The following is a 14,514-nucleotide window of genomic DNA, read 5'->3' on the forward strand; positions in this document are numbered from 1 at the left end:
CAAACTCCTACCCCTCCTCCAAAAATTGGGACATACTTATCTCACAACTTCAACTTCACCCTAAAAAGGTCATCATCACAATTGTGATCTATATTCCACCTGGTAATACACCTGCTAGCCTTGAAGACTTCTTATCATGGTATTCCTCCACATACTCACAAAAAAACCTTATTCTGGGGTATTTCAACCTAGATTGATTCACCTGTATAACAGAACTACCAAGTAATCTAATAAATCTCCATGGCTATCAGCAGCTAGTCCAAATTCCAACTAGATGTGATAAAAAATCTAAAAGGGAAGCCATCCCTGACTGGGTCCTAACAACCCCACATTGTACCCCCACACAGGCAGTCTCCCAGACACGTTAAGTGACCACAACATAATATACCTTATACATAGTAAATCAAGCATATGCAAAACCACTAACTATAAATCCACTAGAAACACAAAAAATTTCTCTCCTGAGGTCTTCAATACTTTACTCTGTAACTGTGACTGGACCCCCCTAAAAACCCTCCCACTTGACCAGGCTGTAGCATATTTCAACAAAACATTTCTACAACACCTAGAGACTGTTGCTCCATTGCGCAAAATCAAGATTAGAATCTCTATAAACCCCTGGCTCAGTAAAGAAACCAAACAAATCCTCAAGTCCAGAGATACTGCCTGGCTTTACTATCAAAAAAACAAAGAAACACAAAGCCTAAGTACCAATAACTGCACAACCATGCAAAAAAATGCATTAGTCTGGACAAAAAATCCTATCACACGACATTACAAACTAAATACCAACACAACCCCCCAAAAGTTTGGAAAAATGTAAACCAGCTACTAAAAGCCACTCAAAAGGCTACCTCCAAACCAACCACCCCTGACACTAAAGTTCCCATCGAAAAACAAGTCAACTCCCACTTTGTGAACACAATTCTATCCTTAGTATCACAGCTATCCCCCCAACACAAATAACACTAATACAAGCTTTACCCTCAAAACAGTTTCCACCACTTCAATCAAAAGTCATCATCATCATCATCTTTCGGCTGTTCCCGTTTGTAGTCACCACAGTGGATCATCTGTTTCCATTTCTTCCTGTCCTCTGCATCTTGCTCTGTCACACCAAGCACCTGCATGTCCTCTCTCACCACATCCATAAACCTTATCTTAGGCCTTCCTCTTTTCCTGTTACCTGGTAGCTTCATCCTTAGCATCTTTTTCCCAATATACTCAGCATCCCTCCTCAGCACATGTCCAAACCAACGTAATCTTGCTTCTCTGGCTTTGTCTCCAAACCTTCCAACCTGGGCTGACCCTCTAATATACTTATTCCTAATCCCGTCTACCCTCATCACACCCAGTGCAAATCTTAACATCTTTAACTCCTGCCTTTTTGTCAATGCCACTGTCTCCAACCCATATAACATAGCTGGTCTCACTTCCCTCTTGTAGACCTTCCCTTTCACTCTTACTGGTACTCGTCTGTCACAAATCACTCCTGACCCTCTTCTCCACCCACTCCATCCTGCCTATACTCTCTTCTTCACCTCTCTTCCACACTCAACGTTATTCTGAACTATTGACCCCAAGTATTTAAACTCATCCACCTTCACCACCTCTACTCCTTGCATCCTCACCATTCCTCTATCCTCCCCCTCGTTCACACACATATATTCTGTCTTAGTCCTGCTGACTTTCATTCCTCTTCTCTCTAGAGCATATCTCCATCCCTCCAGGGTCTCCTCCACCTGTTCCCTACTCTCACTACAGATCACAATGTCATCTGCAAACATCATAGTCCACGGGGTCTCCTGTCTGATCTAGTCTGTCAACCTGTCCATCACCATTGCAAATAAGAAAGGGCATAGAGCTGATCCTTGATGTAACCCCACCTCCACCTTAAACCAAAAGTATGCTATCCAAACTAAAAACCTCATCAACAGCAGCCGACCTACTCCCCAGCTATTTCTTGAAACTCACAGCAGATGCTATTGCTATCCTAATCTCCACTCTCATAAACAGATCAATCGTTGAAAACTATGTGCCCAAACTCTGGAAAATATCCTATGTTACACCCATACATAAAGGTGGGACCTCCACTGAACCTAATAACTACAGACCCATTGCTATACTCTTCCCCTGGCCAAAATCCTAGAAAAATGCATCCATATCCAGGTGCTAAAATATCTCCTAGACAGCAACATCCTGTCACCTACTCAACATGATTTCAGACCTGCTCATAGTACCACTACAGCCCTCCTCTGCTTCACAGACACAGTAAACCATCTCAAAAATGAAGGCCTGCAGGTGTCAACTCTTTTTTTTGGATATGTCCAAAGCATTTTACACAGTCTCGCACCAAATCCTGCTAACAAACTAAATTTATATTACCTATCAAATTCCACTTTTACCTGGTTCCAAAGCTACTTAACTGACAGGTACCAAGTTGTGAAATGGAAAAATTCTCTCTCTCCTCAGCTGTCCATAACTATAGAAGTCCCAAAGGGTTCTATCTTAGGACCACTGCTATTCACAATCTTCACAAATGACCTCCATACCTCCACACAGCATGCATCTATCATTCAGTATGCAGATGATACTACCTTAATATGTGCTGCACAAAACATTCCCACCCTCCTGAAAACAACTCAACTAGCATTCTCTGACATTGAAAACTACCTTACCAAAGCCCAACTTATCCTCAATCCAAAGAAAACTCAGCTTATGATTATGACCAGTTCTAACAAAAACACCGATAGTCAATTCACTATCTACTCCACAAATGCTACTCCATTTGCTCCAGTGGCACAGGCTAAGCTATTGGGAATAACCATAGAATCCAACCTAAAATTTGATAGTCATCTCAACTTAACTATTAAAAAAGTACATGCTAAACTGGGATCACTCTACCGTATCAAACCATTTCTTATCAACAGAAACAAGCAGACAAGAGGCATTCACCGGTAAAACTGATAGGCACATTAGAAGGAGAATCTATGAACATGTATATAGCATTAAAAGGAAAATATGTAAATAACGCTTTAGCGAAACATATTATTGAATGTCCGGAATATTCATTTTTGTTTCTTGTTATTGAACAAATGCATGCTAACATTAGAGGTGGGCCAGTATCTATTGAATTAGAAATTAGAGAATTATGGTGGCAAATATTAACTAATGCTTATACTTATCCGGGTTTAAATGAATACAGTTCCATTAAATACATTTTGAAGCTGAAGGCTATAATTAGATGTTAAATGACTAACTGTGCACTAGTTTTACTATAGTTATATGTTTTATATATTTGTATTTATATATGTATACATTTCAATTAATTATAGTGAATTAAGGAATGGTTAAAGGTGAAATGAATTTTATTCAGGTTGATTATGTTTTTGTGATTATACTGTGATTTAGTGAAACACTATCTTTTTAAATGTTTTACAGGATATGATGTCATTGATGTGGAGGGTTATTTAAACTTGGTGAGTTATTAATTTTATGTTAGTCTGAAGAAGTTTGTAAATTTCTACATTCAAAAGCACTTACAATTAAATTAATTCTAGTCCGGTTTATTGTTTGTGTTTTGAAAAAGAACATTTCTTATCAACAACACAAGCTCAGCCATTTCTCGCTCCGAACTTCTACCCACCCTACTCTATGCATCTTCCATTCTGACTAATCTCAACAAAACTGAACTAAGTGAAATAGAACTGCGAGCGGAGTCAAAAAGACAAAAATGTAATCCACAAACCACATTTAATATAAGCGCTTTCAGCAAGATCAATGTCCCACCCTCATCAGACAACAAGAAAAAACAATGGCACCATTTTATATACTTCACACTTATCTCAATTGATTAATTAATTAATTAAAATGCTTGAAGCTGCTTGTCCTTAAAGAATTACTACTCAGCAAAAGCAATGTCAGTGCTAAGACAAAAATAGGTACTGTTATAATACATCTACATGTTAGAAACTATACAGAAACATATAATGAATACATTTTAAATATTATAATTAAAAAAATAAATAGATGATATAATATGTGTTAATAGTTTTAGTTCTTTATGGGTTAAAATATACCGACAACATAGTTGCTATTTATTTTAATAAGCTAGTAACATTCCTTCTGGATCGTACTATTTTTTTGATGGCATTTCAAAAGGTTTTATTCTCATCTTTAATTTTTAATATTTAAGGTTTTATAACAATTAATTATTTATAATATTTAAAATGTATTTATTATGTTATATGTTTCTGTATAGTTTCTAACATGTAGATGTATTATAACAGTACCTATTTTTGTCTTAGCACTGACATTGCTTTTGCCGAGTAATAATTCTTTAAGGACAAGCAGCTTCAAGCATTTTAATTATTAATTAATCAATTGAGATAAGTGTGAAGTATATAGAATGGTGCCATTGTTTTTTCTTGTTGTCTGATGAAGGTGGGACATTGATCTTACCGAAAGCGCTTATATTAAACATGGTTTGTGGATTACATTTTTGTCTTTTTTACTCCGCTCGCAGTGCTACTCGCTTTTTTGTTTTTAAAGAGTTTTGTTTTTTACCTTTTTGGTTTAAGTCTTTTCGTAAGCGAAATAGAAGCCTGCTATAACAGAATTGTCCACTTTGCTGCAAATTGCTCATATAGAACTCATCACTGTACTGCTTTGAGACAGCTCTACTGGCTTGAACTGCCCAACCTCCTAACCTACAATCAGCTCTGCCTTTGTCATTCTATCTATTACCCTCCCCAATAAGTGTCCTGCTTTCAAAAACCTAGTACAACATCACTCAGCCAAAAGGCCTCTTAGATCATCAAGCAAACTACTACTAGAAGTCAACAACAGCTGCAATAGCTTTTGAGACGTACTATATAGTAGTTCAGTGGCTAAAAATTGGAACTCTCTCCCCACTAGCATACAAAACACATCGTCCAAAACCTCCTTTAAAAACCTCATTAGGCAACATCTCAAGCAAAGTTCGCAGTGCAATGACTGTTCCCCAGTCTAGTGAAAGCGGATAAGGTACACATACTAAACCTAGAGTACTTGATAATAGTTTTCACTCTTACTCACACACACTGGCTAATGAACAATGTATGTACTGTACCTGTGTACTATGTATGTATTCTACCTATGTTCCAAATTTCAGCTGTACACCACAAATCTATTAATTACCTTTATTTTTAAATTAATATTTTCTTGTTTGTTCTCTCCACTGTAACTGTTGATGTGCTGCATACCACTGTAAAAACATGTCTATTGTAATTTGTGTGTATACTGATCATGTCTAAATATCTAAATGTATCTGTAATTTTTCTATGTGGAGCTTTTCTCCCTGGGCCTCTGCTGAAAAAGGGCCTTTACTGTTCATTCAGACACCCCCGGTTAACAAATGTAAAATAAAAAAAACAAATAAAATAAAAAAGACCTTTAGGAAAAAAAGAAAACAACTAACAACATTTATTGACTAACCCAATAACTCTCATTGATTTTACATGAATGCATGTGTTTCACAAAATATGCATTAAAATTCTGGACTGTGGACTGCTTTAGTAATGAAAAAGCAAGGCATTTCTTGAAATTTGTGATATAAGGCTACAACCCTCATTCTATAAGACATGGAAAACTGGTTAACGCTGGAAGGTACATTTAACCATTATGTATACTTGCAAGAATTTCAGTTCATGAAAATAGAATTTTGTTTTTTTTTTAGCAACCATTTATTAGTACACACAGTGAAAGGTGTGTTTAAAAACACATATTAAGAATGCTGAGAAATTTATCTTTACATTTGTATTTCTGATCAGAATTAAATGTTTTTGGTCTTTCTGACTAAAATATTACAAAGTCTACAAATTAATGTTCTGCACACTGAGTTTGATGTTCTCTCTTTCTAATCTGATGTGGTTAGGAAGTGATACCCATGCACTAGTTTTGCCTGATCTCACAGTATTTTTGCATTTTATGCATTTGTAGTTAACCAGGAGTGAGTGGGTGACAAAATAGGGTACTAAGATGGTTCCATTAGGGTGTGTGTGTGTGTGTGTGTGTGTGTGTGTGTGTGTGTGTGTGTGTCTGTCTGTCTGTTACCAGAACCAGACTATCTATATTTTGTAGTTCTTCACTGATGATGCACACTTCTATTTTTTATAACTAAAAATTCACTTGATGTGCAATTTTAATTACACATGGGATTGTTTATTCTTTTTCAGCTTACAGAGGATACCTGACTCGTAAAGAATATGAGCTACTGAAGCGAGATAAAAAGATGGCAGAGACCCTTTCAGCTGAGAACTATGGGCATATACCTGTGCGGGGTTGCAGAGGGAACAACAGGTAAGTAACTCAGAATAATATTATCGTCCATAATCTGTTTGAGTAACTATTTTCACACTTAAAAACAACTGCTAGCCTCTCCACACGCTAAAAATAAAACACCACAATGTAACATCTAGGTTGTCAAGCTAAGGATTTGAAAAGGCAACCATAGCACATTGAAGTACGTATACACTTACTAATCAGATAATAAAACATCTGAAAGTAAGGAGAAAATGAACATTATGTACCTGCCAACATAATAAAGTCTTAAATATAAAGCTATCCTCAGTAATCTCTTTGATTAAGGCCACAATCTATCACTCCATACTTTTGAGGACCATAACACCCCCTTCCCTCTGTCCAGTAACATACCCTTCTGCAGATCTGTGGCAGCTACACACAGGTTAAATAGCACCATGGACTAAAGACCACAACAAGTTGAAGGAAAGTGAGACAAATTGGTACTGGGGATGACACCATGCCTAAAGATCTGTGTTATGGGAAGTACATAGCTTTCTTATGTAATAGAAGTAAATTCTAGAACAGCATCCCAAACTTTTTCAAATGAAAGGCCTTAGGCGATATATCCTTCACCATATTAGCACCAAGGAACATCCTGGGTCTGGATGCCAAATTCACTTTGTACTGCCTTGTGACACTGTTCAGGGTGGATTGAGTCGGAGCCATATGTATATCATCCACTGCAGTATTCCTAAAGGAGACTAACAAGGAGGCCACAGCCTTGTTAGAGTGAGCCTTACATGGACAAGACAAATTGTTTGCCATGAAAAATGTAGCAGAAATGAATGCAGAGGAAAAGCCACATAGAAAGTGTAGATGTTAAGTTGTCAATCTCGCCTTCATTCTTGCTGGATGGGTTCGGAGCTGACCCTCGGCTCCGACTCGGCCTATACTAAAGCTCGAGAGCTATTTTTACCGACTCGAGGCTACCCTATATCCCACAATGCTAGGCGCTAACTACCCAGATCTCGTTTGCCGCTTACAGCTGCGAGATGCGTTTCTTACCGGCTCTGCAGGTTGGATTTTATAATTCTTAAATTTCTCTTTTTTAGTCAGTTTTTCAGTTAGTTTTTTCTTAGCGACCATCCCATTAGCTTCTCTTCTTAGCTAAACTTCCTTCCGGTCCCCCTTAATCCCTTAATTCCTAACCCCCTTGTTTGGTTAAAAGGTTAGGCCTTTGGGCCAATTCCCCTTTTCTTTAAATTGTCAGGTTAAATTGTTGTGTGACTGACTTAGTTTGTGTTAAGGGGTGTCTGTGTGTGTGTGTGTGTGTGTGTGTGTGTGTGTGTGTGTGTGTGTGTGTGTGTGTGTGTGTGTATTTTTGTCTTTTTTTAGGATGTCTAAAGACACCAGGGTCTCAGGCTTCAAGAAGTGTGACTCGTGCTGTCAGAAAATGTCGCTGACAAACGGTCACATTTCTTGTGTTTATTGCCTGGGCCCTCTGCACCTGCATGACTCTTGTTCTGTCTGTCATGCGTTCAGTCCAAGAGTCCTGCAGGAATGCAGAAATAAGTTAATTTTGAGGGGCTTATTAAAGCCTGAAGGTTCCCCGGCCAAGTCATCGTCGAGGAAGCCTTCGAAGCCATCCAAGCCGTCGGCTCCATGTTCAGAGCCTTTGACTGGGGGTGCTCTGACTGTTTCTACATCGGCTCCGGCTGGAGCCGATGTTTCTAAGACACAGTCTTCTTCATCGGCTCTGGCTGGAGTTGACGTTTCTCAAACTCAGTCTTCTACATTGGCTCGAGCCGGAGCCGATGTTTCTAGGACTCAGTCGGCGCCGATAGTTGTGTCGGTGCCATCTGCCAGCCGTAAATGGTCCAGGTCTATGTCCTTGGAATCTGTTCACTCGGCTACGAGGTCTCCCTTACTCTCGGAGCGGAGCCATCGAACCCATTCCTCTAGGTCTTCCAGGCTCTCGGACCATGACCTTGAGAGGGTGGTTAGTAGACTTCTTAAGTCTCAGGCACTAGCTCAGATGCTCCATAGCCCTTCTCAACAGACAGTGGCTATTCCCACCCCATCTTCGATTCCTCCTCCGACTGTTCCCCTGAGTTCGGAGCCAGAGCTTGTGGGAGCTGTGGCCGTCAACGTGTCGGAGCCAATACCTCACCTTTCGGCTCCGTCGTCAGCTCCGGTCTCTTCCATGGTCCCATCCTTGGAGGGATCCGGGCGCATGGACTTCCTCGTCGGCTCCAAGGGGGCAAGTGGCATTGGACCCTTGTCCGACCCCGTTCTCCCTCTCGGAGCTTCGGCGCTGGTAAGTTCGGCCCCAACATCGGCTTCTGAGCCGTCCCTCTCGGTGCCGGGAGGGGTCCTTATCTCTTTGGAGCAGGGACCTTCTACCCTACCTGATAGGGGCACCTTTGAAGTCATGAGGAGCGTGCTGGCCCCTGTGCCTGCTCCACAGTCAGCTCCCTCAGCTCCTCCCTCTGTAGTGCCTGCTGCGGTCTTTACCCACCCTCTCATTCCTGACCGTAGAGATCCAACGCCTCAGGTTTCCCCATTGAGAATATCCTCCTCTTCCGAGGTTTCCCCTGATCCATCAGGAGAACCCCCTCAGAAGAGGAAATGTAAGAGGAAGCATGTGGACTCCCCTGAGTCCATTACATCGGATACCAACTTGGATGAGTCGGAAGGGTCCCCATGGTCCCCCTCTGAGGATGTCTCCTTTTCAGACATCCTTGAGATCCTTAAGCAGAGGGGGAACTGGTCTACCCTTAATCCTTCCAAGGACGAGTCGGTTTACCTAGAGACGTTTGGCTCTCGCCCTTCCACCTCTTGGGTGTCTCCGACCTTTGACCCCCTCATGGAAGTGGTGGCACGGAAGGCATGGACGGCCCCTGATATGATGGAACCTACCCCACGGAGGCCTTCAAAATTCATAACAGCTCCTTCGGACAAACAGTTTTTAGCCAAGGGTGTCCCGGTTGATGCCATGGTGGTGGCTGCAGCCACTAAGAAGGAACTGGCTGATCCTTCAGTACCTGTCCATCCTCCTAACAAGGAGTCTAGGACTATGGATAGGTATGGCAAGCGGATGTTTTCTTCAGCGACCTTTGTCATGCGGTCGCTGAATTATCTGTGCCACTTCACCCGCCTTCAAAGAGACATGCTCAAAGAAGTGGATGAGGTCCTACAGGATCCAACAGCTGCAGGGTCTCAGGACAAAATCAAGTCCCAGCTGGCAACCCTGAATTCCATTGTCAACTCCTGTATGCAGCTTATTTCCTATGTGGCCGATGGGGCGAGTAGGGCTGCAGGCACAGGCGTGGCCTTACGGCGTCACGCCTGGATGTGGCTTTGTAACTTTGCAGACCCCTTTAAGGCGTCCTTCACTAACTCCCCCTTTGATGGTTCAGCTTTGTTTGGACCTCAGGTGAAGGATACTTTGACCTGATGTGAGCAAGAAGGCAAGACTCTCTCTGCCATGGGAGTCCGTTTTTCCACCCCGTCTAGACCATATCCTAAGGGTCAGAAGGGTGGGAAAATGTGGTTCCGTAAACCACAAGAGGTCACGCCTGACGCAAGAGGTCAGTTCCCCTCTAGAGGCAGGGGGGGGACAATAACAGACGCCGCCCTAGGGGCAGAGGAGGTCCGCAAAATCAGGGTAGCAGAGAGTCTCATTCTGACAAACCCTTCCAGCATCCCTGAGAAGCTGCCCGACTGTCCACCTTTGGAGGCAGTCGGGGGAAGGTTATCACTGTACCCAGAAGCCTGGCTTTCACTCACCCAAGACAAATGGGTATGGTCAATTATATCCGAGGGTTACAAAATTCCTTTTATCCACACCCCAACTCAGCCAAAAGGACCCCTCCCAGACATTCCACCCAGTCTAAGGGAACAAGCAGTGCTAGAAATATCAAAACTGCTAACAAAAAGAGCCATCCAGCCAGTCCCAACAGACCAACAAGGATCCGGAATCTACTCCAAGTTCTTTTTGGTACCAAAATAACAGGGGACTGAAGACCAATATTGGATCTCAGCAGACTAAACAAGTCTGTAAGAAGAACGAAGTTCCGGATGGTCACACTACAGTCCATTCTACCCTTTCTGGGTCAGGACGATTGGATGTGCTCAGTAGACCTTCAGGATGCGTACTACCATATCAAGATGCACAGGTGCTCCAGGAGGTTTCTCCGCTTCTGGCTGGGAGCCAGTCACTATCAGTTCAGAGCCTTGCCCTTTGGTCTCACTACAGCCCCCCGAGTGTTCACCAAATGCATGGCAGCAGTTACGGCTCATCTGAGGCATCAAGGATTCCAGGTGTTTCCATTCCTAGACGACTGGCTCCTCACTGCCACCACCAGGCGGCAGCTTCTCCTCTCCAGAGATTATGCCATTCATACTTGCAAAGGGCTAGGTATCTCCATAAATTTCAAAAAGTCTGCCTTGTCACCTTGTCAGTCTATTACCTTCATAGGCGCCACCTTGGACACAGTCCGGCTCTCCGCAAAACTAACCGAGCAAAGAGTTCTAGATATTCGCAGGCATGTTCACATCCTCCTTCAGAACAACAAAATCCAGGCCAGGTTTGTACTGAAGGTATTAGGTCTCATGGCGGCAGCCATTACTCTACTTCCCCTAGCTCGCTTTCATATGCGGATCCTTCAGTGGATGCTTTTTTCCCAGTGGTCCTTTCAACAGCTTCCAATGTCACACAACATCTTAATAACCCTGTCTTGCAAGAAACACCTTTCTTGGTGGATGGTCTCCCCTCAAGTCCTTCAGAGCAGACGATTTGTTCCTTCTCCCCCGGTCGCCATGGTGACAATGGATGCCTCCCTGATCGGGTGGGGGGGGGCATTTTCAGGGCAGGATGGTCCAGGGCACATGGCAACCTTTCGAGTGCCACCTGCACATAAATATCTTGGAGATGAGAGCAGTACTTTTAGCGTTGCAAGCCCTTCAGGACTCTCTTCCCATCGGGACTATTGCAGTTCAGATGGACAATATGTCCGTAGTGTGGTACATCAACAAGCAGGGCGGAACCAAGTCCTATCCCTTATGTCGAGAGGCACTCAGACTTTGGCAGTGGGCGATCTCCTCTCAGCAGTTTCTGATAGCAATGCACATCCCCCGGAAGTCCAACATCATAGCGGACAGGTTGAGCAGAGCCATTCTCATGCCACACGAGTGGTCTCTCAAACAAGCAGTAGTGGAAGAAATTTTTCAGAAATGGAGTCGACCTTGCTGCGATCTTTTTGCAACACCTCAAAACAACAAGTGCCACGACTTCTTCACTCTCTTCCCGGCCACCCCCCAGAGATGCTCTAGTCCACGGTTGGCCCCGGGGACTTCTGTATGCCTTTCCCCCCTTTCCATTAATCACTCAATTGATTCAGAAAGCTACCGCCTTGAGAGCCACCATGATCCTCATTGCTCCTTACTGTCCTCGACAGATATGGTTTCTGTTCCTGCATCGTTACCTCTTGGGGTAGCCCTGGCATCTGGACCCAGTGCCAGATCTCTTGACCCATCAGTCGGGACAGCTACACCACTCCCTCCAATCTCTCAACCTCACAGCTTGGTTGCTCCAATTCCAACCCTAGCCAGGCTTCCCCTTATTTCCCATTCTGTGCGTGACATACTTATAGCTTCCCTAAAGTCATCTACCAGAAGGATTTATGCCAGCAAGTGGAAGCGTTTTTCCTTCTGGGCAGGAGCTAGAAATATGGATCCTTTTACTGCCCCTATCCAATCAGTCCTAGACTTCCTAGCCGAACTGTTTCACTCAAGGTCTTCTTCCTCCACCATCAGAGTACAGTTAGCGGCTATTTCGAACTTTCATGTAGGCTTTTCGGACTCTAGTATCATGTCCCATAAGCTTTGTAAAACCTTTCTTAAAGGTATCTTTTTGCTTAAGCCCCCAATCAGAGACCCCCCCCCCACCGAAGTGGGACTTAAATTTGGTTCTAACTTCCTTGACTCTTCCCCCCTTTGAACCTGCGGCTTCCTGCTCCTTGAAATTGCTCTCTTGGAAGACTCTTTTTCTAGTCGCCATAACATCTGCCAGAAGAGTATCAGAACTTCATGCCCTTTGCATTCATCCACCTTATCTAGTTTTCCATAAAGACAGAGTGTCCCTCAGGACTAACCCATCATTTTTACCCAAGGTTTCTTCTGAGGCGAATCTAAACCAGACTATCGATCTCCCAGTTTTCTTCCCCAACTACTCCAACAGAGCAGTACAAAAGCTGCATTTTCTGGACGTTCATCGTCAGCTCTGTTACTATCTGGATAGAACCAAGCAAGCTAGGAATTCTGAGCAGCTCTTCCTATCTTATGCGGCAGGGAAGAAAGGCCTTCCAGTTTCCAAAGTAACCCTTTCTAGATGGCTGGCCTCTGTGATTACTTTCATCTATGACCTCAGATGCCAAAAGCTACCGTCAAGGCCCAGGGCTCACTCAACTAGAGCATTAGCCACGTCAATAGCTTTTCAGGCTAGATTACCAATAGATTCCATTTGTGCGGCAGCCACTTGGGCCTCTCCTCATACCTTTATCTCTCATTATAAATTAGACATGGCCTCCCGAAGCTGGGCTAATTTTGGTTCCACCGTTCTCAAGAGTCTGTTCCGATGAGCCACCCAGGGTGAAGGTGCTAGGGACGCGGTCCCATCCAGCAAGAATGAAGGCGAGATTGACAACTTAACATTGAGAAGTTATGTACCTACCATAACGTTCCATGTTAGTTGTCTTCTTCTCGCCTTCTTTCTTGCATCCCACCTCCCATCCCCCTAGCCTGGACAGACCTAAGGATCCTTGGGGATCTTCTTTCTGCCTCAGTATTAGCCCCCTTGGCTATCTTTACTGGTAGCTATAGGTCTAGGTGACTTACGAGTGAGGTTTCCTCTTTTCCTTATTTTGGAGATCAGAACTGCTATGGTTTCAGCTGTCAAACGAGATCTGGGTAGTTAGCGCCTAGCATTGTGGGATATAGGGTAGCCTCGAGCTGTTAAAAATAGCTCTCGAGCTTTAGTATAGGCAGTGGGCGAGTCGGCTCCGAACCCATCCAGCAAGAAAGAAGGCAAGAAGAAGACAACTAACATGGAATGTTATGGTAGGTGCATAACTTCTCATTTTGGAACCTTTCTTCTTTTCTTTAAAGACCTAAGATTAAATAGAACAAAGTACTGTGAGTGGTTCATGATTGAGCTCGTCTTCTCTGAATAAAAACACAACTGCATATGAACAGCGAGACTGTAAAAAATATACTCCCCATAGTTGTTACACTGTGAAAAAGGGCCTGTCTGAGGGTGAACTCTGAAACTATGTTCAACATAAAGGCAGGGTTAGTTAAAAGAAAAACTTGGTGTCTATAGCATAACAATTAAGGAAGTACATCTGAAAGATGCTAAGAAATTCTTCTGGAAGAGGTAATAAGCACAACAACCAAAATCTTCCAAAAAGCAACCTTTAACTGTACTGAAGTAGTTGTCTCAAAAAGGGCCTGAATGAGCCATTCCAAACAAGCAAACAAAAAATAAAGGTGTCCAGATGGAACTGCCTCACATAATGGAGGCCACAGGAGAAGGATGCCTTTCGAGAAGTCTTTGGATACTTTCACCAAAGCTAAGGAAGTGCTATCTTGACCTCAGTGAGAATTGCAGATGGTGACCAAGTGGATTTTGGCAGTGGAAAACTTAAATATAAATTGAAGACGCCAGCAGATTATCTAACGCATGCAAAATGTGAGCAGAAATTACCTAAATCCTGAGATTCAGCCCAAATGGAAATACAAATGCACTTCACCTCTATATTTTCCTTGTATTTAGCTTCTTTGAAGAAGAAATGATGGAAACAAACTTTTCCAAAAAAAGTAAGTATTCCAGGCACTAACGGAAGTGGAAAAAAACAAGTTATGAGGTATAGTGAAGGAATTCCTTAGTGTGACCTAATGAAAAGAGGGTCCAACAATGTTTTGACTGGTATTAGTACCAATGGTGTCTCATGCATTTAGAATGGAATAAGGCTAAACTACACATGCTGGGCCAGTAAAATATTATGAGGATGACATTGCCCTTAAACATCTTTGGCCTCTGTATGAAATTTGTCATCAGAGGAAATGGGGAGAGCGTAGAAGAACCCAATTTGCCACAAAAAGGTCAACAGTTAGTTTAATAAAAGGTCTCTTACTCTTTATTAAGTGCTGTGGAATTCTTCACATCCATGT

General features: G+C 42.8%; 1 protein-coding gene across 1 annotated transcript in view; it reads left to right on the top strand.

Annotated features, from left to right (window-relative positions):
* MYO3B (myosin IIIB) overlaps window positions 1–14,514 on the top strand; it is a 2,630,788-nt gene that overhangs the window by 2,000,945 nt on the left and 615,329 nt on the right. Inside the window, exon 22 of the mRNA XM_044075508.1 lies at window positions 6,216–6,339. Coding sequence (XP_043931443.1) covers window positions 6,216–6,339 — 124 coding nt within the window. The remainder of the gene's footprint in view (window positions 1–6,215; window positions 6,340–14,514) is intronic.

The sequence above is a fragment of the Protopterus annectens genome, chromosome 6.part1 (genome assembly GCF_019279795.1).
Source record: "Protopterus annectens isolate FY-2018-M chromosome 6.part1, PAN1.0, whole genome shotgun sequence".
NCBI classification, from domain to species: domain Eukaryota; kingdom Metazoa; phylum Chordata; order Ceratodontiformes; family Protopteridae; genus Protopterus; species Protopterus annectens.